At 40.5% G+C, this 26,888-nt stretch overlaps 3 protein-coding genes across 3 annotated transcripts in view; 1 reads left to right on the top strand and 2 right to left on the bottom strand.

Moving 5' to 3' along the window:
- Window positions 1–2,063, bottom strand: part of ESF1 (ESF1 nucleolar pre-rRNA processing protein homolog) — a 37,225-nt gene extending 35,162 nt beyond the window's left edge. Inside the window, exon 1 of the mRNA XM_063316352.1 lies at window positions 1,982–2,063. The gene's annotated coding sequence lies outside the window, so the exon portion shown is untranslated. The remainder of the gene's footprint in view (window positions 1–1,981) is intronic.
- Window positions 2,064–3,460: 1,397 nt separating this feature from the next.
- NDUFAF5 (NADH:ubiquinone oxidoreductase complex assembly factor 5) overlaps window positions 3,461–26,888 on the top strand; it is a 46,783-nt gene continuing 23,355 nt past the window's right edge. The window contains exons 1-11 of the mRNA XM_063316366.1: window positions 3,461–3,725; window positions 4,790–4,830; window positions 7,605–7,668; window positions 8,553–8,600; window positions 8,703–8,806; window positions 9,365–9,404; window positions 10,784–10,981; window positions 13,887–13,947; window positions 15,656–15,739; window positions 16,565–16,647; window positions 16,796–17,480. Coding sequence (XP_063172436.1) covers window positions 3,480–3,725; window positions 4,790–4,830; window positions 7,605–7,668; window positions 8,553–8,600; window positions 8,703–8,806; window positions 9,365–9,404; window positions 10,784–10,981; window positions 13,887–13,947; window positions 15,656–15,739; window positions 16,565–16,647; window positions 16,796–16,885 — 1,059 coding nt within the window. The 5' untranslated portion in view covers window positions 3,461–3,479 and the 3' untranslated portion in view covers window positions 16,886–17,480. The remainder of the gene's footprint in view (window positions 3,726–4,789; window positions 4,831–7,604; window positions 7,669–8,552; window positions 8,601–8,702; window positions 8,807–9,364; window positions 9,405–10,783; window positions 10,982–13,886; window positions 13,948–15,655; window positions 15,740–16,564; window positions 16,648–16,795; window positions 17,481–26,888) is intronic.
- SEL1L2 (SEL1L2 adaptor subunit of SYVN1 ubiquitin ligase) overlaps window positions 20,609–26,888 on the bottom strand; it is a 33,536-nt gene continuing 27,256 nt past the window's right edge. The window contains exons 16-18 of the mRNA XM_063300704.1: window positions 23,884–24,053; window positions 22,739–22,867; window positions 20,609–20,728 (exon numbers count right to left, since the gene is read on the bottom strand). Of these exons, the coding sequence (XP_063156774.1) occupies window positions 20,609–20,728; window positions 22,739–22,867; window positions 23,884–24,053 (419 nt within the window). The remainder of the gene's footprint in view (window positions 20,729–22,738; window positions 22,868–23,883; window positions 24,054–26,888) is intronic.

The raw sequence follows: 26,888 nt of genomic DNA on the forward strand, positions 1-26,888 counted from the left end.
AGGCCTGGAGTGCTATGGTCCATGGGGTCACGAAGGGTCGGACACAACTTAATGACTGAACAACAAAAGATGTATATGAATGTATCCTGATCCACTTCCCTCAGGAAATGGGGCAGATGGAATATGAGCCATTTGTTTTTTCTTTCAGTCACTTCCGACTCTTCGTGACTTCAGGGACCAGCCCACACAAGAGCTTCCTGTCGGTCGTCAACACCCCCAGCTCCTCCAAGGAAGAGTCACCTCTAGAATATCATCTATCCATCTTGCCCTTGGTCGGCCCCTGTTGCTTTTGCCCTCCACTCTCCCTAGCATCAGCATCTTCTCCAGGGTGTCCTGTCTTCTCATTATGTGGCCAAAGTATTTCAGTTTTGCCTTGAATATCATTCCCTCAAGTGAGCAGTCTGGCTTTATTTCCTGGAGGATGGACTGGTTTGATCTTCTTGCAGTCCAAGGCACTCTCAGAATTTTCCTCCAACACCACAGTTCAAAAGCATCTATCTTCCTTCGCTCAGCCTTCCTTATGGTCCAGCTCTCACAGCCATATACTTTCACAAAAAGTATTTCTTCTTTAGCAGCACCTTCATCATTCTAGAACATTTTTATACTGAAATTACACTTGCAAACTAAACAGACCATACACAACTCTAGTTCATATTTCTACTGATAAAAAGCATCTCTGTCTTGTCTGACCAAACAGATACGCCTCCTAGAAAGTAAAAGCAGAAAACTGTAATATCTATATGATGGCAGCTGTATTAATGTAAAACACTTTCAGTGTAGTGTGAGTTTCATCAGACTTCATCTTTTAGGCCATACAGCAAATTAAGATACAAGAACTGAGAGCAGGCTCAGTTTACCTCCCTGCTGATCTAGGCCTGCCAGCTCTAAGGTGGAATATTGTCTGAGAGAAATCTTTCAAAATTAATATGACATGCAACTATTGTGTTGGCTGCTGACCCAGCACTATCCTTTCACAGTTTGGATCGTAACTGTCAAAATGCTACCACCTCAAGCCTGGGGGACCATGGCATTGCCCACCAGCAGCATACAGTAGTCTAAGACATCTATCCTGAAATGTTCTAACCAGTTCAAATTATAGTCTTATGTTATGTTATACATGTGCAACAGATATAAAACACAGACAGCTGAATGAACACAGCCAAACAATTTTTTTATGTAGAGGTCCTCACAGCCCTCATACCTGGATGCTTTAAATCAGGAGTGCAACAAATTCAGCTTCTAGGCCCAACAAGGAAATGTGTGCTGCCCTCAGAACCACCCAGCATTTTTAGGTCAATTATGGATAACATTAGGTAGTATGTTACATCCACCTATGCTGCAGCACATAAACTAAAATAACACAGAAAAATAATTCATGTTGGTTCATCCTTTGGTTGCACTTTGGTTGCACTTATATGCATATTGAACATAAAAGGACAAGAATAAATACGTGCTATGTATTTATTAATGCATACACATTTATTAGGAGATCAAGGCAGTACACTTAAGATCCTTCCTCGTTGTACCTCCCACAAATATTTTGTGGGGTAGGCAGGACTCAAAGATAGTCACTGGCCCAAAATCAAGCAGTAAACGTTACAGCTGAGAAGATTTGAAGATGGGTATCCATGGTCCTAACCAATACACCAAGTACGGGAATAGTAGCTACTAATTCTTCTGTATTTAATGGTTAATGTTTCTGTATTTAAGTTCCGAATCTAACAACGCAGCAGCTATTCCTCGTTAATTAAAATCAAGCATCTACATTTTAGTTTATCGTGTTGTGGGAATCCAGAGTTGAACCCACTCTTCACTTTACAAAGATTTGGCGAATTGCATAAAGAAAGTGCAACGCGTCGGGAAGTAAAAGTCAAGGTCGTGATTCTCTACATCTAAGCCACAAGACAACAGAAAAGGAAAGAAAGCGCCCTCGCGTGAATCTCATAGCCCCATAATGCTCCCCAGTAAAAATCACACTTACTTATTACGTATCAATCGCGCTATTACCTCTACCAAGATTTCCACTCGTTTAACTGCGCCTGAACAGACCACGCGTCGATCACAGGGATCAAAAAGACTTCCGTGCGCAGAAAATGTACGTCACTTCCTACGGCGACTCGAAAGAGTCAAATCAAATCTACTTTAACTTCGTAAAGGTACCGGAGAGGAGGGGCAGAAAAGAGGAATTACGGTTTCACTGAAAGCTATCAGAATAATCAGTGTGTTGATCATTTCAAAGAACTACCTTAAAGGAAATTTCAATCTCTGCTACTTTGGGTCGTTTTAAAAACCTGGCTTTTAATGAATTTGTTCAACTCCTCTATCGCACATGGAGGATAGTCAAACGGCAATTGGGAAGGGGAAGGAAGTTGTACAGTATTGGACTGATACGGCTCCTCTTTAACTAGTCACTTTGTCTCATTTCAGCAGCTAAACAAGGCTAATTCTGGTTTACACTTGGAAGGGAGGCCTCTTGAAAATACCAGGCCTAAAAGCTAACCTACAATGTCAACAAACATCCCATTTGAAGAAATGGCAAACCACTTCTATGACCTACATAAGTTGTAAGACTTTTTTTTTCTTAACTTTAAAGAAATCTGTTGATGGTACTGGGGTTTCTAGATCACTTTGGTCTCAGCTTTTCTCTATCATGGCTTAAAAGTGATAGCTGCCTACGGGAAACATTAAAACACAGAGGAACTGAGTTCTAAGTTCTTTAACCTCAATAAAACAAGTTGTAGCTCTTCATTTACAAGTGATCAATTATATGAATCCCTCAGTTTCCATCTTCATATTCTCATGAGTGTCACATTATTGGGTGTCAGTCATGACAACTACACAATAGTTCTAGGCTATGTTCACACAATATACTCATAATTAACATGGTTAGTGTAAGTAACCAGTGTATCTGGGTTTGCATAATTGAGTGAGCCATAAAATGACCACACTGGGTGACTTAATGCAACACCCTAAGCTAAAATCGGGTTGGCTAGAATGTGCTTCGATGTGTCCCATGAACACAGTCCTAGCATTCAAAACCTCTGATATCAATAGGAATATGAGCAGTTGAATCCTCCTTGCAGGCTTCCTATTGGGCACTTTAGGAGCAGAGTGCAGGAGTACAGGGGACCTTTCTCATCTTCTGAATTCTTTTTTCTGAATTTTCATCCACTTGCCTAATCAGGAAAGCTTGTGCGCTACATAGTAATCTTGGGCGAAGTGAGCAAACTTGGCTTTCAGATTTATTCATTTTCTCTTTTCAAAACACACGGCTGTTTTCGCTACTGAAATATGCAGTCTAAATGAGCAATCCACCCTCCCATCCCTCTCAGATGGGTTCGCCTGCTCCCTCCGGCTCCCAGCTAGCGTGCGGAAGTGGCCTCAACTCGACGCAGGCGGATATTGCGAGCCAAACAGGCCTTTGCTGCTCTGCAAGTTCTAGCTCTAGCAGCCTTTACAAAGCGGGCGCCGGAGGAGCAATGGAAGCGAGGGCGCTTTTGCGGGCATCGTGCCTTTGCCGCCGGCAGCCAGCGGCGATGAGAGGCGCGGCTTGGGGGCCGTGGTTCCGCCGCCGCTTCGCCCCTTCGGCGCTCTTGGCTGTGGGTTCCCGTCCCGCCACGGGGCCCGGAGCCCTCAGCCCTTTCGACCGGCAGATGAAGAGGAAGCAGAAGAATTGGGCAGCGGGGCAGCCCCACGCGGAGCGCTACGAGTATCTGCGGGAAGAGGTAGGGGCGAGGGGAGGGCGCCCCTCGGTTCCCCCCCTGCCGACCTCGCGTTCTAACCACGCCGTGCCTTCGAGAGTATCGAAAATACTTTTCGGTGCCCTTGTCAGAGGAAAGCCCCAAGTAATCTAGCCTCCAAGAAGTTGCGAAATTACATCCAATCCTGTTGTTTTTTTTAAACCATCCAATAGCGTTAAGATCCTTCCGGCAGTAACGCCTCTATTATATTGTAAGGCATGTGTTGAAAACCTTGTAAGAGATGATTAAATTGCTGAGTTTAGGTTCAAGGCGGTTTTGATTTTGTTTTCAGTTTGTTTTCAGCTTGGTGGTTGAATTAACATGGGATGTGAAAACTTTTGATCTGCTAAAGCAGCACTTTAGTTTTGTGTAACCTTAAAATTAAAAAGCCAATCTGGTGTAGTGGTTAAGGCACAGGCTAGAACCCGGAGACCGTGAGTTCTAGTCCCACCTTGAGTGTGAAGCCAGCTGGGTGACCTTGGGCCAGGCACTTTCTCTCAGCCCTAGGAAGAAGAAGGCAAGGGCAAACCACTTCTGAAAAACCTTGCCAAGAAAACTGCAGGGACTTGCCCAGACAGACACCAGGAGTCAACACTGACCCAAAGGCACCAAAAGCACACAAAAACATCTTAAAAATAATAAAATGATACAATAAATGTTTATAAGTTGCAGTTTATTTCATTAGATGCCATAATTTGTTCAGCCTTGGTTTGTTCGGTAAATTGCTGTGGGAATGTTCAAATGTTGCTGGTGTGAATTCATACAACATACTAAGTAGTATGAACCAATTCCACTATTAGAGTTGTCAGAACTAGGATGCAAACCTCTTTTGGACAACATGATGGCATCAAAGAGAGATAGAAAATACAAACTCTAGTCATCTGGATTATTACAGTCTACTTCTGGTAGCCCTAGTGCTGTGGCTTGGCATGACATGTGAATTCTGTCATTGTTTTAACATTCTTTTTCCAATCCTATGCCAAATATGAAGATCAGAAAGAATAGCAAAACCATCTTCTAGTAGACATTAATTTTTTTCTGTATTCCAGGTTGGTGGTAGGATGGCCGATCGTGTGTTTGACATAGCCAGGTAAGAAGTTATCTCATGTTTTTTTCTCTACAAAATGATGTGCCTTGTCTGTATAATATAAAGCTTAAAGATAAGATATGTAGATACTTTAAAAAAAACCTCCCTAACTTGTCAATAAACTTAGTTTGTACTGTATATGGTGGAATGAATGATTTTTGGTTTGGGATTTCATTTTAAATGTACACTTTTATTCATTACTTGGAGTACCAATCGAAGCGAATATTTGTAGCTCAGGGTTGAACTGTGGAGTCCTTGCTGCTCTCTGAGCCTTGTTGTTTTCTTGCAGATATTTCATTGCCAGACTGGGCAACATCTTCAATAGTTCCTTGATTAGGGTGTATTGTGATGTTTGATGGTTCATCTTGTGTTAAGCACAATATACCCTAATCAAGGAACTACTAACTCAGTCAGTCAACCAAGCAGCAAACAGCCCAATCAAAGAACTCCCAAGGAAAGAACAATGCCCCTACCAACACCAGCAGGGCAAGCCATTGTATATAAACTGAGAGCAAGGCTCACTCCCTCTTCTCACTGAAGATGTTGCCTAGTCTGGCAATGAAACGTCTGCAAGAAAACAACAAGGCTCAGAGAGCACCAAGGACTCCACATTACTTGGAGTTCTGTTCATTTTATCTTGGCAGTACTGAAAAATAGGGATGAGGAATTTCTGATCCATGAAGCAGATGTGGCATTCTCGGTTGCTCTATCCAGCCCATAGAAACTTGCTCAGATGTCCCTCACCTACCTTAAAGCCCTGTCACTCAGATGAAAGACCCATCTGTTTGTCTATATAGGGATGAGAGAAATTTTGTGAACCCTTTGGAACAGTGTTTCTCAACCATGGCAACTTGAAGATGGGTGGACAACTCCCAGAATTCTGGGAGTTGAAGTCCACCCATCTTCAAGTTGCCAAGGCTGAGGAACAGTGCATTAGAACTGTCCATAATCCTGCAGTACTGTGACCTGCAGTGTGATCACAGCTTCATCTAAGATAAAAAGATTCTGATTAAACAAACAACATACAGTACAAACATGTACTGTATCAGGTCTATATTGTAAACATCAAGCCATTGTTTTAAAAGGAAGTGAAATCCAAAGATAATCAGCTCTCAAGGAATAAGTCAAACGTTTCAGTGAGGTGTGAGTTCGAGGGGGCCTTTCCTGTAGATAGGCACACTTTGGTTGCCACTTTCAGAGCTTATTTATTTATTTTATTTTTTATTTATTTAATTTGTCCCCGCCCATCTCCTCCCATCTGGGGGCTCTGGGTGGTTTACAATATAGCATAGCATAGCAGCTTGCTATTCATGACACAGAATCGTGGAAGGGAATCATGCCCCCATCAGAAGAGATCTCTGGAGTCCTCTGAAAAAGAGTTTTAATGCTCACGAAGCTCAGAAGAGCTATAAAACCATTGCTAAAGACTGGCTTCCATCAGTACATAGTCTGGCATGTTTGATTGAAGTAACCAAAGGTGCCACCAGTGATTAAAACCTCACATCCTTTTTCCTATAAGAATAGTGAGTTGTTGGGTCAGGGTGTTGAGTAAAGATGTGACAAAATACACTGTCTTGTGTGTTGCTATTTGACCGGAATCTCTGTCTATTAATGCAACTTAGATGAAGCTCAAATCCCACTGTAGGTACTGCAGGATTACTGAAAGTTTTGAAGCATTCACAGACTTCATCTCCCCATTCTCACCCTGCATACCAAATGCGATTGGGCAACCCAGAAGGCCTGAGTTGCGTGCCATACCAACACCCTGGTTTTGTGATTCTGGAAGCCTTCTCCAACCACAGTAGCCCAAACTCAGGAAATGTTTCTCAAACTGTTCAACCAGGAAAGAGACTGGTAGTATGAGCCCTAAAATATGTTTAACATAGTTTTAGAGGGAATTTAAACACTCTCAATGATCCTAAAAGCAAAAAATCCCTCTTGTGAAAGAAGCATTCTCTTTTTTCAATTTGCTGCAGCTATCAGATTAAGCTTTACATCGACCAGCTTCAAGGGAAGCAATTCATCTTTGAAATTTGCATCCATCCTTTTGTCTCCTTCAGTTTCAAAGCACTTAAGGGAATATGCCCAAAGAAACCTTAAGTGTATATTTTTCTGAATTAGAACTCAGGAATGAAATAACAAAAGCTGCTGCATCGAGTCAGACCCTCACATGACTAAATGCTGTTCTCTTACCCATTCCTGATAAGGAATAAGCCTTATTGAACACTGCAAGAGTTGTCCTGACTAAATATTTCTAGAGTTGAAGTGGGAATTACTGTGTAATTTTCATAGGATTGCAGTGTGAAGTAGAAGGGGACTGAATTTGTAATCTTTAAGGTTCAGTCAGTGTATGATGATAAATATTCAGATTAGGTTCACCTTGATTAGTGCAGCATTTTTTCTTTTTTAATCCATTCAGTGGTGTTCAATTCTCAGAGACTGCCTAGACAAGTCCCTGCAGTTTTCTTGGCAAGGTTTTTCAGAAGTGGCTTGCCATTGCCTCCTTCCTAGGGTTGAGAGAAAGTGACTGGCCCAAGGTCACCCAGCTGGCTTTGTGCCCAAGGTGGGACTAGAACTCCCGGTCTCCCAGTTTCTAGCCTGACACCTTCACCACTACACCAGACTGGCTCTCTAGTGCAGCATATACACAAGTAAATACACATAAGATTGCTAACTCTGTTTGTAAAAAGCAGTGGTTTTACTGACACATCGCACACCAAGTAGGTCAATTATTTGCAGTTTTGCATCTCAATCCTATTCTGTTTTTGGTTCTTAAGGACATTTCCCCTTGCCTTGGATCTTGGGTGTGGGAGAAGCTACATAGCTCAGCATTTAAACAAGGTATTACATTTTTCTGTAGTTTGGGTTTTGACAACCTATTGGATTGCGGATTGCTTAACAAATCACATTTGGCTGATTTACACAGTACTTCAAACTAGTAAGCCATGGGTTATAAGCCAAAATGGTTGGGTTCACACAACACCTGAAGCTGCAGCTAGACAGATCACATCGTGACTTAATGTGCTGTGTGAACCTGCCTGGCCGTGTGAATTTGAATCAGACAACTGAACTGAGCAATCAGTCAAGCCTCTGCTGCATGCTAAAAATACGATACAAAAACTGTCACTCCTGTTTGATCGTATTGTGTCTGATAGTCTCAGCATTTTGACCGACTGTGTGGTGGTCACAAAGAAGTAAACCCCATTGGTTCGGCTGGATTTTTAAATAGTTAGGCAGAGAGTTGCAGCCAGCTGCTGTGGCTTAGAATACATGGTGGTTTTGTGGGGAGGGCAAAGGACCCTAATTGTGTTTTTCTCTCTACGTCTGATCAGAAGCCTCATCCACCTAATTAAAGAAGGCTTTTCTCAGATAAGGAAATAGAGGTCTGTTGTCTGAGCACGTCATGGTTCCCAAATACCTGATTTTTCAAAATGTTTGAAGGTAGCTTTAGACTAATAGCTGTAGTTCCATAGATCAATTCTTTAAAATACATTGTAAAATACAGTACTATTTTAACAAAATAATACCTGGTATATGAATGCAAAGAAATAGTTTAATGGTGCATATGTACAATATTATCTTTTAACCACGAAAAGGCCTTATCACATACAACATGAATGCTTCTCCTATTTTTCTTCTGGCTAGCCAAAAAAACTTATCTTGCCTCCTAAATAAAATCAATAAAATAACTGAAAACTATTTACAACCTTCTTTTTTTCTTTCAGGATGTTGTTGAAAGGCTTTTTCAATCAGATGTAGCTGAAAATGCTCTGGTAAATATTTGCATGATGTTTGTCAGATATTAATTCATGCTACTGAAACGGTGAATTGTCTTAACTGGAGTCCTAAGTTATTTCTCTTCTAATCTAATTTAGAAGAACACAATAGATTCAGAAGTACCAAGAGTCAATATTGTAGCTGATGAAGAATTTCTTCCTTTCAAAGAAAACACATTTAATCTTGTTGTCAGCAGTCTGAGGTAATTAACAATTGAATTAAAGTAGACAGATACATTTATAATGAGAAGAGTGTTTTGGGGTTTCTTTGTAACTGGGACCTTTAGTTCTAAAATTGTTTCTGAGGTTGCAATTTTGTCTGTTAGTATAATACCTGGCCTGCTCCTAGAACAAGCTTGACAAGTGTAATTTATAATTGGGAGGCCAGAAGATTAATATGAAGAAAATGGACTTTTAGAGGACTTGGTGTGTTGATCTGCAGTAAAAAGTGAGGAAAGCATATGACTCCTTGAATCCTAGCCTCTACATAACTAAGTATCTGAGTTAAAGGGATCCAAGGTAGTGTCTGTTTGCCCAATACAGTGAAGCTGAAATTTTGGGTGAAATGCACAGCAGAAATGATGCCACATGCACTCATGTTACTTGAGATCAATCTTCTGGTACATTGCATAAATGCAGCTTCACTGTGATATATTTTTCTTGTGCCAACATGCCAGTCTGAGCTTGCCACCTAAAATTTACAGTGCTGAGAGAGTTTTGTGGTTTTTATTAACTTGCTTTCTATTGTGATTACTTTTTAGTTTGCATTGGGTCAATGATCTTCCCAAAGCATTGCATGAAGTAAGTATGCCTGTCCCCTCCTGAAGTATTGATATCACCACTCTTCTATTGCTATATAAATTTTTCTGCAGAAAAATGCTTTAAAAAAATGCCTGAGTGTCCAGACCCTCAGGGAACTGGTGACAGTAACACTTCATCTTAACCGTTGTTTTAACATGCAGGTGGCAGCACCTGATTGACCTTGTTTGGGCTCAGAAGCTAAGCTGGTTCAGTCCTGGTTAGTTCTGTGATGAGAGACCTCCAGGGACCAGAAGACTGGAGACTAGACTGGAAGGTTGAAATGACATCCCAGAAGGAGGCAATAATAAGCCACGTCCCTACTGTTGCCAAGGAAACTACATCAGTATATTCCTAAAGCAACAACGAAATTGTCAGAGCAAGCAATCTAAACTCAGTGAGAACTGTGTACAGTCAATAGCTATGAAAAATTGAGCAAAAACAAGCAAAAGGAGTGGAGTGGAATGGGGTAAAATAGCCTCTATGTTGGAAGAGATACTGACCTGTAATATTTTGTACGGATCCTACTTTCTATAAAGTCAGTCTGTAATGTATTCACCTGCCCACAGCAAATACAGCACAGTAGATAAAGCTCAGTCTAGGCTAGGGTTCACAGACCACATGCAACCGTGGTCACTCTTTACACAACCCTTATTGCCCACGCTCTCTTCTTTGCTACTGTTATTGCTAGATAGCAGGGAAAAGATTGCTGTTCTGACAGCTGCAAGCAGAAGTGCAATTATTTTGATGAGGCTTTAATATCACCTACTCCCCCATCTTGTCTCAAGGCTTGTGCTTTTTCCCTGCTAGTAATAATAATGGACAACCTTGGCTGAAGTGAGATCATTGGATACAGGAGTTAAAGCCTTTTCTCCTAGTAGTCCCACCCAGATATTTATTCTTCCTCATTTGGAAGGGAGTCTGCTGTCTGTTTTGGGGGAATGCCTTTTTTGCATGCACATGTATAATGTGTGTATATTATTGGCATATAGCCCTGGTCTTTGGCTGCTGCTACATGTAATTTTCAGGGCCAAAAAGATTGTTCACTTCTGGGTTAGAATATTGATCCAGCTGTTTGGGGCAAGTCATTGCCAAACCAATCCCATTCGATACATTTACTAACAGTTGAGTTAATTTGGATTCCTACACTAACTGGATGGCCTGGATGGCCCGCTCCAATTCTTAATAATTCCTGTGAATTCATTGGTTAAATATTTGTGTCACATGTCCAGTGAGATTTTGTGGAATTTAAGAATGAAGTAGGTCTAATTACGATGAAATTAATGGAATTTACTCTGAAGTAAGGCCTTAGCATCAAAATGTTTGCAAGAATATTTTAGATTTTTGTTAATGTCTGGTTCAATTATGATGATTTATTTTAGGTACATCGAGTCCTTAAACCTGATGGAGTATTTATTGGTTCCATGTTTGGGGGTGACACACTCTTCGAGCTTCGGTGCTCTTTGCAACTAGCAGAACTAGAAAGAGAAGGTGGATTTTCTCCCCATGTGTCCCCCTTTACAGCTGTGAGTGACCTAGGACATCTTCTGGGAAGAGCTGGCTTTAACACACTGACTGTGGTAATTATCAATTACAAGAAAGGAACATTCCAGAAAACTACGACAGGTGCTAATCAGTACTTGTTACCTTGTTTCAAGAGAAAGAAATCTCTAAGTTGTGGTGTATTTGCCATAAGGTAAAGCAGGCATAGGACCAGCCCATGAACTGGAAGCAGTATACTTAACTTTTGCATTTGATTTATAGAGACCTGGCTAAACCTGAACCTGCCCTCCCTGATAGGTTTCTCCATGGATATGGATCTGAGGGAGAAGAATTTCACCTGCTGAAGTCTCCTGGAGATTGTTCAAGTTTCCCTACCCTGTTCATTAAACCAAAGTAATTGAAATGCCTCCCTTTCCAATAATTCAGGAAGTTCCAGTAGGATACCATGATCAATGGTATCAAAAGCCACAGAGATATCAAGGAGAGTTGTGCTTCCCCAATCCCAAACATCACCAAGCTTGACCAGTACAATTTTTGTGATGTATCCAGACTTGGCCCCTGACTGACAAGGATCCAAATAATCTGTTTCCTCTTAAGGTTTTACAGTTGAAGAGGCACCATTTTCTCCACAACATTTCTTAGAAAAGGAAGGTTGGGGAAGGATCTAAAGTTGTCCAAAGTAGTTAGTTAAATAGTTGGTTTGAACAAAGGTTTCTTAAGTAGGAGGCACATTACAGCCTCCTTCAGAGGTGATGGAAATAACCCTTCACTCAAGGAAGGACTGATTACTGCCTGGATCCAACCTCCTGCCATCTCATGGGAAGCCTTAGCTAACCATCAGGAGCAGGGATCCACCTGAGAAGTGGAACTGACACTGCAAAGGGTTCTGTCTGCTTCCTTGGAACTCACAAACTCAAAATGATTCTGGATCTTTTCACAAGATGACATCCCAGACATTTCCATTGGCACTGTCCAGGTGAAGTCCAGCTCCTCTTAAATCTAAGCAGTTTTGTCCACCAAATGCTAATCCTTCATAGCAACCCTTCAGATGGTCTTGGCAAACATTCTTGAGAAAGGAGCAAGTTTCATTAAAAGGGCTGCTGGATGGCAGTAGGGTTGCAAAATGTTTTGGTTTTGCCACTCAACATGAGCTTGTACCAGTGTCCAATTAGACTTGGGGTGGGCCTTCCAGCAGTGTTATAGGCATCTTCTCTGCCACTTCATCTCTCTCAGCTCCTCAGTAAACCAAGAAACTGCAGTGGATCTGCAAGCAGAGGGAGGCTGCTCCAGTGCAATCTGGTCCAACCTCCTGGATGCCCCTTTATTCCAGTGGGTAACCATAGTCAAACTGCCTACCAGATCCTTGGGAGATTCCCCAAGAGCCCTCTGACCCATCTTTCCCCACTGTGGAGAAAGTGGGGACACATTGCAAAACTCCATAGCAGTCAGAGAATAATCTGACTGGTGAGGGTGAGTGAAACCACCTTTGGATTGTGTGGGTTTGTTTCTTATTGTTCCCATCAGTTTTTTGTCATCCTTGCCATCTTTACTCTTCATTTTGGTCTATCGTTGTACAGTCATTTTGTTTGTTTTTAACATTTCTATTTGTAACCGCCCAGAGTTGTTGGGAGTTGGGCAGCATATAAATTGAAATGGTAATAATAATAAAATATCCTCCATGACTAGGGGTAAAATTTAATGACCCCCTATATTGCCAAGCGCTGGCCAGATGCCAGACAATTGGTTCTTTTTATGATCCAGAGACAATGAACACACAAGGAGATATTAAGCTTTATTGTTAACGTTAGCAGGCAGATTAGACAGAAACATAAAAGGATAACACATAAAAGCACAACACACCAAGCAAGATGATAACCAATCTCCCTACAGCTGTCAGGAGCTCCAGTGGAATGACAGCAGGGAGTCCTCCAAGCCAATTCACCCAGCACTAGGTCCAAGCTCAAGGGGCAGAACCAGGGTCTTACAAAAGTCTGGCACTAAAACCTCATGACCTTGTTTCCATCCTACTGAGATTGCAGGACCTGACCTTGGCTAGATGGTGCACCTGTTCATCAGAACCCTAGAATGTAAACCAAGAGCCTGGGAACTATACAGGCTGTATAACCTTGAGGTCCTACAACTGCATGAAGATTCCTCCCTTCTCTCTCTCAAGCAAGAGTGAAAAACAAGCCAACCAAACATTATTATGAGTCAGAATGAACACTGAGCTTCCAGAATTTTCTTAATATGGAAGAGAAATTAAAAGAAGTCACTTTCTCCCCAAAATACAATGATCTTCTGTAATTTCACTACCCACCCCCTTCAAACTGGTTTGTGTCTGCCCCAAGTCAGAACCTAAATCTTGTGTGTGATCTTTCATGTGCATCAGGCCTCAATAAGTTTGTAAGGCCTGTAGTTTTTTTTTTGGTTGTGAACTCCTGGGCTGTTCCAGGTCCCAAGCAGAGGGAAGTTAGGTTGGAGTGGGAGTCCCCCAACTCTACTAACCAGGGACTGAAAAGAAGCAGGGGAGGGCATGATTTTCAGTAACACATTGCACTAAGCCATGGCTTGTGGAATGAGCTACATTGATCTGATTTACACACAACACCAACCACAGTGGCCAATCAAACCATGATATGGCTTAGTGTGGTATCCAAACCCAGCGTCTCTCCTAGCTGTTGTCTCAGGGTTCTATTTAACTAACTTGCTGGACTACTTCTCTTTCTATAAGCCGCAGTAAAGGCATCATTTGTTGGTTTGCTGTAGGTTTTTAAAATTTTATTTAAGCATTTTATTGATAGGTGCTTCTCCAGTTCAATAAAAAAATTTAAGCATTCTACAATATGCAGTGGTATGTAGGATAGACAGCAAATGTCAGCAACATTTGGGTTTGATCTCATTTGTTTATTTCAGGTGTCCCATTTTTAAACAATGTGTTGTGTTCTGGAGATAGTTAAAAATCTAACTATTTACCATTTTCAGGATTCAGATGAAATCCAAGTTAACTATCCAGGAATGTTTGAAATTATGGATGATCTACAAGGCAAGTCCAATTTTTGAAAATAGTGAGCTACCAGAGTGGTTTGACTTCATTTGGAGAAATAAGTGACAGATCAGCATTGCTTTATTATTGAACTGTGAAGTATATTGATGGGAACGAATACACTCTTTGTTGCAGAGGAATTAATAAAAAGTATATGAATATAGAAATAATACACATTTCAGGACTTATGGATGCCTAATGTAATTTACATTTGCAGTCTACTTTTTCATATCCTGCTAAGATTGTTAGTATACTGTTCTGCACATTGTGTTTAGCTTATTTGTAGTCAAAAACCAAAATCTCTGTATGTTGTGGTTACGTTTCTAAAACAGGTGGTAAACCTACAGGTAGAACTCTGACATTGTGCCACAGAAATTAATAGTAAAGTGGCCAAATTTGGGGGGGCGGGGATGTTATTTTTGGACATTCTCCAAGTTTGGGGAGGGTTTTAAAAGTGAGAATTGTAGCAATTTATTTCCTAGAGCCCTCCACTCCCATTCTCCCTAACTCCCCTGTAGCAGCATCTGGAGCGGGGTGGAAAAGGAGACAGTGGGGTCAGACTGACAAAAGTAGCATTTGGGCACAATGCCCTGCCTCTTTTCTACAGGCATTGGATGTGTGCCCCAAAAGGCTGTAGCTTGCAGCACAACACCATGGCACTGTTACCACTCCCTCCCTCCCTCAAGAAACTGAGTTGAAAAAAAATAGCTATATTGTTTCTGGGTGATGTCACTTCCCATAGCACCTCAGAAGATGCTCACCTCTGTTCTAGGGTGTGCCAGAGTGAGCTGTCAGGTAACAAGCCATAGCAGTGACCCGTGTCTTCCAGTAGATATATTTTGTAGGTATAAACTATAGATTTGTCAAAGGCTAATTGGTTGGTTCCATTTAAGCTAACCTTGTATTAAATTAGTATAACATATAGCTATCACTATATATCAAGTAAGTAGCTTTTCATTTCTGCTTAGACTTAACTCACCAGGGTAATTTTGAATCAAACTGAATTCTTACATCTTTCCTTAAATAGTTGAAGGAAGTGCTTTGAGAGCTGGGGTATTGCTGTCTTGATTAATTTGTACATTAAACAGAAACCTAGGTTGCAATTTTAAGCACAGTTAGCTGGAAATAAATCCCACTGAATTCAGTGGAGTTTACTTCCCAGGTGATATAAACAATTGTTTTGCTGTAGAAGGAAATGTATATTATTTCTATATTCATATACTTTTCATTGATTCCTCTGTGACAAAGAGTGTAATCATTCCCATCAATATACTTCACAGTTCAATAATAAAGTAATGCTGATTTGTCACTTATTTCTCCAAATGAAGTCAAATCACTTCATTTGTATATACATATTGGAAGCTTTCTGCTGCAAGTGTTCTGAGGACATTTTCATAGGAAATTGTTTACTGGTCAACCGTATGAATTGTTCTTTATTTTGTATAGGTCTTAGTATTCAGTGGGTTCACTAATCTTAATGTATATTGATTTATAAAGAGATTTGGGGGCTAAAGATTGCTTACTGAGGCTGCAGTCCTGCATGTTAACCTCATTGCTGATAGATGAATTTATCTTGGAGTAAGCAGAAATAAGATCTTTGGCATTATTTTAAAACAATTATGCTCAACTGATACTATCCATATTGCTGAAATGTGTTCAACTGATGGTGTGTGCTGTATCTTCCTTTAAAGCCTGAAACTGTTTTTAGGTATGGGAGAAAGTAATTGCTGTTGGAACAGGAAACCTATGCTACATAGAGCTACCATGTTGGCAGCTGCTGCAGTGTATAAGGGTATGAGCTTCCAATTAAGTAACACATCTCTCTCACGTGGAGCTAGGTTTTGTCACTCTGTATTTCCAAGCTTGTTCCTTCCATGCTGTTTTCTGTCTTTTCCATATACGGTGGTGCTTAAAAGTTTGTGGAAAAGTTTGCTTTCAGTAACTGGTGTGCCTCCCTTGGGCAGCAACTAAACATTTCACATACTTTTGCCACACACAACTATGTAGCTTTGGATAACTTTCCTCAATAAATAAATGAACACATACAATGTTTTTGACTCGTTTAATTCTCTTTATCTAGTTTTAGGACTTGTGTGGAGAACAAATCACATTTTAAGTCATGTTTTATTGAAATATTGAAAATTCAAAAGGGTTCACAAACTTTTTAAGCACCACTGAATGTACTGTTCCAGCATAGATGTGTAGTCCACTGGCCTTAATACTAAAGAGATAATGGAAACCTACAGCCAGCGAAACACAGTTATGATGTAAAGTTGCCATTCTTTGATTCTTCTCATAGGCCACCATTGCAAGTAGCAGTTATGACTACCCATTTGGGTAGCACAACCAGTGTTCTGCTCAAACAAGAGACAGCAAATGGAGAGGGGTTTATGCCAAGACGGCTGGTGTGGCTCCAATGAGCCCACTGCATTCCCCCGTGCTCTCTTCTGATGGTTCCTGATAGTTGATAAATTCACTGGCACTGGGAGTTGGGCCAGTACATTTGGAGCATCGAGCTGCCTTGAATTGGATACAAGCCACTTATAATAGATTAGATAGGCTTCTGCTGTATTTCTTGTTGCTGCTTTGAAATAAATGCAAAATGTTTCTTTTGCAGAATTGTATGGAAATAATGATGGGACAGTACCGGCAACATTTCAGATTTATTATATGATAGGATGGAAATTCCATGAATCACAGGTAATATGTACCTTCCTGTAATACGTGGGGTGGCTAAATAAGTGTACATATTAGGGTTTTTAATTGATTTTTTTAAAAAAGGAACCATATTATTTTACTTGATAATTGGTTCCCATGCTTAAAATTATAACTTCTTTCTCCTTTTCAGGCACAACCAGCACAGAGAGGCTCTGCAACAGTATCATTTGGAGATCTGAGAAAAATAAATGAACTTATTCCAGGCAAAAAAAACGTTTGACATGAAATATCATAGTAATATAAATTGTAGATAGTCTATTGAATATTTAGCAGTTATTTAATTTTGACAAACAAATGACACTATATTTCCCAAAAACTTTACTTCAGTACCTAGAAAAAAAGGGGGTTATATTCCTGTATACCATTTCAGTGGCTGTATTTCTATATGTAAATGGTAATAGTAAAGTTGCAAATTTGAACTGGATACCTCCAGAGAAGTGATAGTGTGTATTTCTATATAGATATTGCCTGTCCATGTGAAAATATGAGAGGTCCACCTACTCAATAAAAATGAATGAATGACAGAGAAGGGACTGGATAATTGCTCCTCTGACCCCTAGGCATTAATTACATGGAAGGTCTACTTCTGACTGCTGCATTTCTTGCATCTTCTGTGAAATAATTTATTCTCTGTTAGCTAGCAGGCTATTTGATGAAAGGAAAGCCATGTAATTCCGCTATGCCAGGCCACATGCTTGTGGGACCTAGATTCTTGGCTAGGATCCCAAGGCCACCAATGAAGAGTTGAGATGAAAAGTAATGGTATGCAGTAGGCATATGCTAAGAATTAAGGAACAATGGGCTTCTAATTGTATGTTCATCCCATAGGTGACCATTACAAGCTCCGATGACACGTGCATGATGACATCATTGTAGAAATGTATCATTTGCATGATGACAACCTCATGTAAGATAGATAAGGTTGTGGCAAAGAGAGTTAACACATTGTCCTACCCCTTCAAATCTAGTGCAGAAGTCATGTAAAGACTATTGCTTTAGGGGGACTGAGTGTTTTCAGAGATGTATTAGTTGGATAAAATCAAGATTAGTCCAAGCCTGCAAATACTTCATTTGCGCTGAACTTTTATGGCCACATTAAATAACCAGAACAATATGAATTAAAATGTTAAGCCAAGAAAATGGAGTTACAACCTTTATAAATTATTCAGATAGAAATGATACTGCATCATACTTCCACAAGTCATCATGTATCAGGGAGCTACCTGGATTCCTGAACAGGTCATGCCTGGAAGCTTCCCTTCTCCGGCTTCTGAAATTTCACTATGTGTTATCCAAACATGTGTCTGTGTGTGGAGGCAAAAAACCAGTCCCTACGAAAACTAAGAATCAAATCTCACCTTACATTTTCAAAGAAGAGCATGTCTCTGTTACTGTATGTAGCCACTATACTCCCCATTTCTTTTATATAAAAGAAATGGGAGTATTGCCTTTCAGTATTTTTAACCAATGGAACACCAGTCATACTAATGAGCGACATTCACACTGAGTGGATTCACAGGCTTTATTAAATCAATGTGATTTATATGGTTTTGGCTTAGCATGCTCTGTAAACCAAGCCATTCTGGGTTGAAGGCTATGCTTTAAGGCAGAATGCAGCATGAACCCAGCTACTGTGACTTGTTCAACAAGCCAAAGTTAAAACAAACTGCATTAACATGTATGAAACAGGCCACTGTCGGCAATGGAATCAAATGGGAAACCAGCCATGGCAGAGTCACTTGTCCTTGAACTCTGAAAATGTCTCCATGCACTCACATTCAATAAACAAGCAACAAGTACTGCATGCCGGCCTGGTGTAGATGACAGGGAGACTGGGGGGAATGGAATCTAGTGTTCCTGGGAATGCTTATCTCCCCTGTCAAATCTTTGTTTTCCTTGTAAAGAGCATAAGCGTGTTTATCTTCTCGTGAGCTGTTTCAGGATACCAGCCTGAATGTCAGGGTGGTGAGAAGAGTATGGAGGGAGCTGTTAGGCAGAAGAGACACAGCAGGACAGGCCCCCAGAGTGAAGGGGAGTTTTTGTGTACCTTGGGGCTTGCCAGTTTCCTTTTTGTTTCTCCTTTCCCCAACCACTGCTACTTGCCCAGTTCTTGAGAAAGGGTCAGGTAACATAAGTAAGCATTGCCAGTATTTTTTTTTCCCCACTGCCAGGCTTCATAGAATATCAGGTACTTCCTGGGGAAAGTGAGTGGAGTCACTATATTCCTCAAATAGTGACTATGTACTACAAGAACCACTAATCATAAGATCTGACGAGTTAGGGATTGATTGGATTGAGCATGTAATGAAAACAATCACTCCATCAGTGTGAAAGAACCTAGATCTGGCCTTGGGAAAGGGAAGGAAGCAAGGAACCATTGAGGGAGAAAAAAAGGCAACTCAGTCCTAAGAAACTGGAAGGCACAAGAAAGAAATTCAAAATAACACTGCTTTCATTTTGTTCGGTATAATTGGGGCAGAGAGGAAGTTTGTTATTCTACTCTACAACAATAAAAACCATTTTTGTTTCTTCTGTTTCTTGACCTTGCCTGCTTTGAAGGGCTGCCATCAGGAGATATATACAGTATGTATATGTATATTTACATATTCAACAGCTCTACCATCCTTGGCTTATCGTAAAAGAATAATCTGGACATTTGATCTATCAAGACAGACTATGTTCTATCAATGTTTATGTTTTTTGCATAACATTTGTGCAAATAGATTCAGTTATTTGGATAAGTATAGAATCCACAAAAGACATTAGAATCTGAAACAGGACAAAATGGGAGTATCCAAGTTGAACTACAGTATTCATCTTGGGTAGGTTTAGCACCTGTTCTCAGATCTGCCTTTTGACTGGAGCATCTTCCATCTGAGTTGACCTTTGTTTTCCATCGTCTAGTAGCTTATCAATGTCAGATTAAATTTAAATAGTTTTCAATCTTACCTAAGGATTTCAGCCATTGATAGAAAGATTTCAGGCTACTTGTTGAAAAGAACTTGGCCAACCCATTTCTCAAGGTCAAATGTATCTATCTTGGTACTCCTGAGGCCTAAACTGTTCACTTCTGCAACTTTGCAGAAATGGTAGACTTGCTCTCCGACACTACAGAACTGTCTTCACACAATTTCAAATGTGTTTTTTCAGCTACTAACCACTTTATAGTTGTGTTTGCACAACTTGCTTACTTAGATTTTACTTAACTTTGTTTAATTAATCTGATTGCCAGGGATCACACAATATACTGAACTGCAAACCACATTTTAGCCTAAGATGTGTGAAATCCAGCCAATAAAAGCAAATCTAGGAAACTAGAATCTGTTCCTGGTGACTGGGATCTTGTGGTATACTAAGGCATGATGAGATCTGTTTAGTGCTGGCTCAGCATGATAGTGAATCCAGTCATCAATTCAGATCATCTGGTCTATTTAACCGAGTACTGGACTAGGAGCAGTGCTCCAGGATTTCAGGAAGAATATTTTCTGTCCTCCTTGGTGGGTTAAACCTTACTATTGAATTCCATGACCAGAATACTTTTTAACTTTATAGACCAAAGTAAGCTTTAACAGGCTCTTTCAAAAGACGAGTCATTTAATTAGAGTTTGAAAGATGTTTGTGTCAAAAAAAACTGGGAAAAATAAGCTGAACGCTTATATTAGAAGATACTCATTTCAGGTAAAGTTGATACAGTTTTATGCAGATGTATTTATGCCAAATACTTAATGAAGGAAAAGCACCACCTTACTAGCATCCAAGTGCAGTGAGTTGAACATGTGGCTTTTAAACAAACATTCTGAATATACTTCAATTTGTAAAGTAGGATAGAAAGAGAAGAATGACACTGCTAAAGTCTTTCAGTATGCTTTGATTTCTTAAACAGGCTGTAGAAAATTAGAATTTAAAATTAATTTAGATAATCAAAAATATGAACTAATACTGTTCAGTTTTGCTGACTGATTATTAACAATATCAGTAACATAAACAGAAATATAATCATAAACAGATCCCAGTGTAGTCTTAGCAAACCATCGAATGCTATCAGTTTCCCGACTGCAGTAAGCTGTTGAAGAGAAGGAAAGAACGTTTATATATAAAAAAGCAGTGCTGCTTACAGATACCTTTTGTACTAAATTCTCTCTTTTTTTCTTGGCTACTACAAGAGCTCTACTGATGCCATGGAAACCTATCAAGCTACATTTCTGACTGGTTAACTGGATAAGTGCAATCTTTTGCTGTAAACAGAGATCCCTATTGACCTCACGAAGTCTTACTTTCATGTAGTCATACTAGGATTGCAATGTAATATCTACCTGGAAGTGTTTTAATACCCCCATAATGTCCTCAGTTGCACTGATCTAGATGTCCTAGAATTTGTCCTTAACTTTCCCCCCAAAACTATGTGGTTGCAAAAAAAATCTTTTCTTTGCATGGTGTACCCTTCTTTTGTACATTTCACTGAAACCCTGGCTTCATTTTCTTATTTTTGGTTAGACTGCTGCAACTTCTTTCTGAGTTTTGCCTTGTTTTCTCTTTCAAATGCCTGTCTCTCTTCCATTACTATGTACATAGCAACCATCTATAATTTTTCATGCTGACTCTCCCCATCCCCTGGGCATTCCCGCTTCAACTATGTTCAAGCCCTTTTGAAGTACATCACCCTTTTGACTTTGTATCTATCATCCCCCACAGTTAGTGGCAGATTGCTCCTTTCTGTGCTGCAAAGGAACTGTCAAATCCTGGCTGGTGGGGAAGGACCTGTTCTGCAGCTCCTCCCCGCCCACCAATTTCCAAGAGGGAAAGATCAATATACAGAAGAGATTGCTGTATGGACCACTCCAGTGATTCCACAAATGTCTTTCTGTTATTGGCTTAGCATAATACAAAGTCATGGCTTGTTAAACCATGTTGCATAACACACGAAATAAATCATGGTTTACAAATCACAAAAACAAATCTACACTATGACACACAAGTAGGAAATGCGTTAAAGTCAATTTCTACAATATGAACTTAACTTGATAATGAGCTCTCTCTTCCTCTTTAATCATTTTTATGTACCCTGTAATTTGCCACTGACATTGACAATCCTCTGTGCTTTCTTGAAGCTCTTGCTTATGCCTGGAACAATCTCCATTTCTTTGTTTTCCTTTAACACCCCTCCTCAAAATTCATTTATTAAAGGTATTAATGAACTGTTAAAGCCTTGCTTGATCCTTCATCTGATCCCCTTCGGCTTAATCTATTATAAATATCAGCTTACTCCCTTGTCTTTCTTTTATTGGCCATCTAACAGAAACAGTAAAGGCATCATTGCTTGTTGTTTTGACAACAATCTGACACATCGGCATAATATTAAACAATAATGTCAAACAGTCTGCCGATTCTTTATATGGTGAGTAATCTAATGCGCTAATAAGGGAGGCCATACTGATATTAAAAACTAGTATGCATATTTCCTGAATGTTGTTCTGTGATTTTTATTAGTACACACTCAACGTCTGCTAGTAGGAGGAGGTGGTAATACAGTAGACATAAAGCCACCAGATATGGAGTGCAGTTTTCTTGATCTTTTGCGGTCATTTGCAGCCTTATCTTAGTATACACAGAACAGGTTTTCACCTATCCGTGGGTTTCACCTTCTTTCTTTATTTTTTGTTTCTTTACACATGTTGATCATGGCTGGTGGATATCTGCATACCCGCCAAGTACTTTTTTAAAGTCTTGTTATCTGTAGTTTTGTTATCCGCAGCGGCAATATTATTTGCCGAATAGCTCAGTTGTGACATTTAACATTTACAACAACCATTACCAATTGTTTAATAGCATCCTAGATTTAAAAACCACAAATAACATAAAGCAACAGCTGTTTCATAAAGAAAGTATCCTGGAACAGCTAACTAAGACTACCAGACCTGGACTTCAAAGGTCTGGACAGCCACTAGATGGCATCAAAATATACAGAAAACAAGAGGCTGAAATCCAGCACTTCTCTGGAGTTTTGTAGTCCAGATCTGATAGCCCTACAGCTAACACTATTCGAACACACTGAGTTTATATAAATCAGACTTACTTTGAGAAGTGGCAGATATGTAAGCACATGCATAGCCTCGAGTCTTACATATGCTAGGAACACTGGCATGACAGCATCTGGGTCGGTTTCAGCTGCCAAGTCATACCATCTTCTGGCTAAATGTATATCCTAAACATAAGAGATAATTTCTAAGAATAGCAAATTGCTCTGGTAAAATACAACAGCTGAAAACAGCAACTAAACTCAGGTTTACTTCTATGTAGACAGATGCATGTACTTTCTAGAAAGAACGTAATTGTAGAGCTGTTAAGGTCATTTTTTTGAATGTCCTGAAGGAACAATACTGGATACGAACCAAAGACGTTTCATGTTGCAAAACATCAGTCAGCACAAGGTTCTACTTATAAATCATTAGTTATTTTGTTCCTATCATTATTTTCTAGACATGGCTTAGATAAAGAAATCAAGAGCCAAAGCCCTTTTGCATGAGGGCTTTCCCCTTTCCAATGTCCATTCCTCACAGTCTCAGGACACAAAATAAAGATCCTTCTCTGGGAGAAGAAAAATGCTTCTACACAGAATGAAGTGGCTATTCTCAGGCAGCACATTTTAGGTATTATGAAAAGGCCTTGAATTGTTAAGTCACTCCACTATGGTGCCAGGAATGGGCTAAAATAACTTGGCCAAGTCTGGATTCACTTGTTGGGTAGGCTGCAAAATGTTGTGGGCTGGTCTTAATAAGCCTTTTCCCAACTGGTGCTCTTCCAACATACTGGACATACTGGACTATAGCTTCCATAATTCCCAGCTAACTTGGTCAAGGAAGCACTGGCTGAAAATGATGGAGATCAGAGTCCAATACACCAAGTAGGGGAAGCATTTTTTTCTGCATTTTCAGTTCTCTATGACAAAATAAGACTAATTTGTATTCTACAATCTACAAATTTGTATTCTACAGCTGAACTAGCAAGTCATTCATTTCTTAATGCTTGACATATTTTAGGCAACAAGTTATCCAGCTATCATTAACATACTGACTTTTACAAAACTAGTCAGTCAGTTTTCAATTACTAAAGTGCATCATATTGCATTAGAAATTGTTTTCTGTTCATTATTTAACTAGAATATTTACAATAAAAATTAACATTAGTATTTGAAACAACATCAGGGGTAGGTTACTTTACCTGAGGAATGCCTAAACCATGTTCATACATGTATGCCAGACTGAACATGGCTTCCGCACTCTGTTGATCTGCAGCAAGGTTATAATGAACTGCTGCTGTTACATAATCTTTTGTTGTTCCAAAGCCATAGAAGTAATAATCTCCAGTTTTAACTCTGGCAAACGCATTGCCTGGAAAATGAATAGAGAGAAGCGATGAAGGTGATTCTATCTTGTATCCTGAATGTTGTCTATAGTCTTGAAATGACGGTAGTAAGCTTTTCAGAATCATTTTTTTCCACTATCTTTTGAAGACCGTCTTGGAAAAATGCAAACATATATCCTACATGGGTATTTTTATTTATTTATATTCTACCTATAGGGACTTGAAGGCAGCTAAAGGCAATAAAATATATAAAACAAACACTTAACATCATAAAACAGTGAATATCTCCATTATTAACCCTAAAAGATTGTGTAAAGAGGATGGTCTTTTGTAAAAGCAGAAAAAAAATGGGACTGAGTTTATTTCCTGACTATAAGTGCATTTCATGGTTTGGAAGCAACATAGGAAGAGGTCCTCTTCCATGTGCCAACAAAGAGACCTCGGAATCAGAAGGAGAGGACCTCTTTAACAGGTCCTTGCCTGCTGATCTTATAATCACGATTGTTTCTTATCAAGTTGGTCTTTTAGATAGGAATTAGAATTTACTTACTGGCTCTCTATGTATAAAATTCAATTCCATTTTTATCTATAAAGTCCTCAAACATCTTATTTGATTTCCAAAATGTTATGTATTCCACAATAAAACTTTCAAAGCAGCTTACAGCAGAGTAATACAATTATATTTATACTGTAAACTTTCAATAGAATTTGTCATTACATGAAAAATAGTCTATTTCATAAAGTACATCTATTTTAATCTATATGACAGTTTTTGTCAGTAACCAGATAGAATTCAACCCACTTATGCAAAGGAGACCATCTTTTACCACTTGCAATTCACAGAACCTACAGTGAGTAGCCAGAGGATTTTGTCCATTTTATAAAGAGAAATGATCCAACTATTGTCATCCAGCATTGCTCTATTTTATGACTAAACTTGAAAGCAATACTATTAATACAAATCTCTAATAGGCAGAGAACATCAGTAAAACGTTCAAAGTGGTCCATTGGGGGGAAAATGAAATTTACCTCCCCCTCTTGTAACAGTGAAGAGATAAAAGTAAAGAGTTCCTTATGTTGTCCTGGACACCTCTTGATTACATGGACACATCCATGTAATTTCTTGGTGGTAATATTGAAGTGGTTTGCCATTTCCTTCTTCCAAGCAGGCTGATGTAGATTAAGTCTAAGAGAGTGTGGCAGGTGGAGGGCACTTGACGGCTTAACTTCTACAAAATCTGGTCACCTTCAGGGCACAGAGGAGACAGAGGCACAGTCGCTGTGCTTGCGCAGGAATTAAAGGTACACAGTGGCTAATTCTTCACTCTTCCATGAGTTTATCTCTGTGCTCTGAACATCATCAAGAGATTTTGAGAGGCAGGTCAAGGAACGGAACACATAATTTTCTCCAACAAACATGGGATAGTATATTTCAAGGCAACCTTTTTTCTGGTAGAGTGGAATGACTTGCATGAAACAACAATCAAGTAAAACAATTTAAAGCTCTTAAGACTGTTTTTTCGGTACTAAAATAAAATGGGAGGCAATAAAAAAAGTCATTAACTGAAAATTGACTGGTTTCGTTCTTTTCCCCTGAACTGATTTCAACTGTTGGTTAAAATGGAATAATCGGGAAAAGACAACAAACAAAAAGCAGCAAGGAACAAAACCAAAACAGGCACAGAATTGGTTTTTAATATTGTCTTCTTTTTCTTCTTGATATATTTGATTTTCATTTATTTTGTATCTGTAAGCTGCCCGGAGTCACTGTGGAGTTGGGCAGCCTCAAAATTGAAATAATAAATAAATAGTCGCGGCTCCGGTCGGCTCCTGGAGGAGAGATCCGCATCTTTAGGACCCTGCTCCCCTAACCCCTGTGTGTCAGTCTGGGGGTTTTGGGGGGAGTGTTGTGGACCAACTCGGCCAGTTTTAGGGGTTCCCGGCCATAAATACCTTGACCAGTGGTAGAGATGCTGGACCCTGGACCTCCCCCTGGGTGGAGCGGCGAGGCAATGAGGCGCGGCAGAGCGTGGTGGGCCCTGGCGGACCTCCCAACGGTTGGGTGAGTTGGCGACCCTCTATTGCCCCTCAACTGGCCCTGGTGGGGCCTGGTGGCCTCGGAAAAGCTGGTGGGCCGTCCACAAGACGGTGAAGTGGGATAGGGCCTGCCGCGAGGCCCTGCAGAGTGTGGTGGAGTGCGGCAAGGCCTAGTGGAGTGGAGGCCCGGTGGGCGAAGTGCGGCAGGCGGAGGCACAGTAAGCCGAGGTGGAGTGGTGGAGCCTAGCGGACCTCTGGCAGGCCTGGTGGATTGGCAGCTAGGAAAGAACTGGCGGACCTCTGGCAGGCTTCATGGACTCGGTGGCTGGGGTGGAACCTGCAACCCCGCCTGCTTCCAACTGCTGCTGCTTAACGCCAGGTCAGTTAACAACAAAGCCCCCCTCATATGCGATTAAATCACAGAGGAGGGGGCTGACCTGGCATGTATTACTGAGTCCTGGTTGGGCCCAGAAGGGGGGGTAGCCCTTTCAGAAATGTGCCCAGCTGGGTTTCAGGTGTGGCACCAGCCAAGATGCTGGGGCAGGAGAGGAGGGGTAGTAGTTGTGATCCAAGAGTCTCTAGTGGCCTTCAGGGGCCCTGCTCCACAAGTGGCTGGTTGTGAGACCCTGTTCTTCAAGTTGGGTGCCTGAGAACAGTTGGGAGTGTCGTGCTGTACCAGCCTCCGTGCTGCGTGGCAACCTCCCTGCCTGAGCTACTGGAGGCCATCTTGGGGCTGGCAGTGGAGGACCCCAGGCTTATGGTTTTGGGGGACTTCAATCTGCCATCCCTGGGCCATGCCTCAGAGGCGGCTTGGGAGTTCATGG

The sequence above is a fragment of the Candoia aspera genome, chromosome 1 (assembly GCF_035149785.1).
Source record: "Candoia aspera isolate rCanAsp1 chromosome 1, rCanAsp1.hap2, whole genome shotgun sequence".
Taxonomy (NCBI): domain Eukaryota; kingdom Metazoa; phylum Chordata; class Lepidosauria; order Squamata; family Boidae; genus Candoia; species Candoia aspera.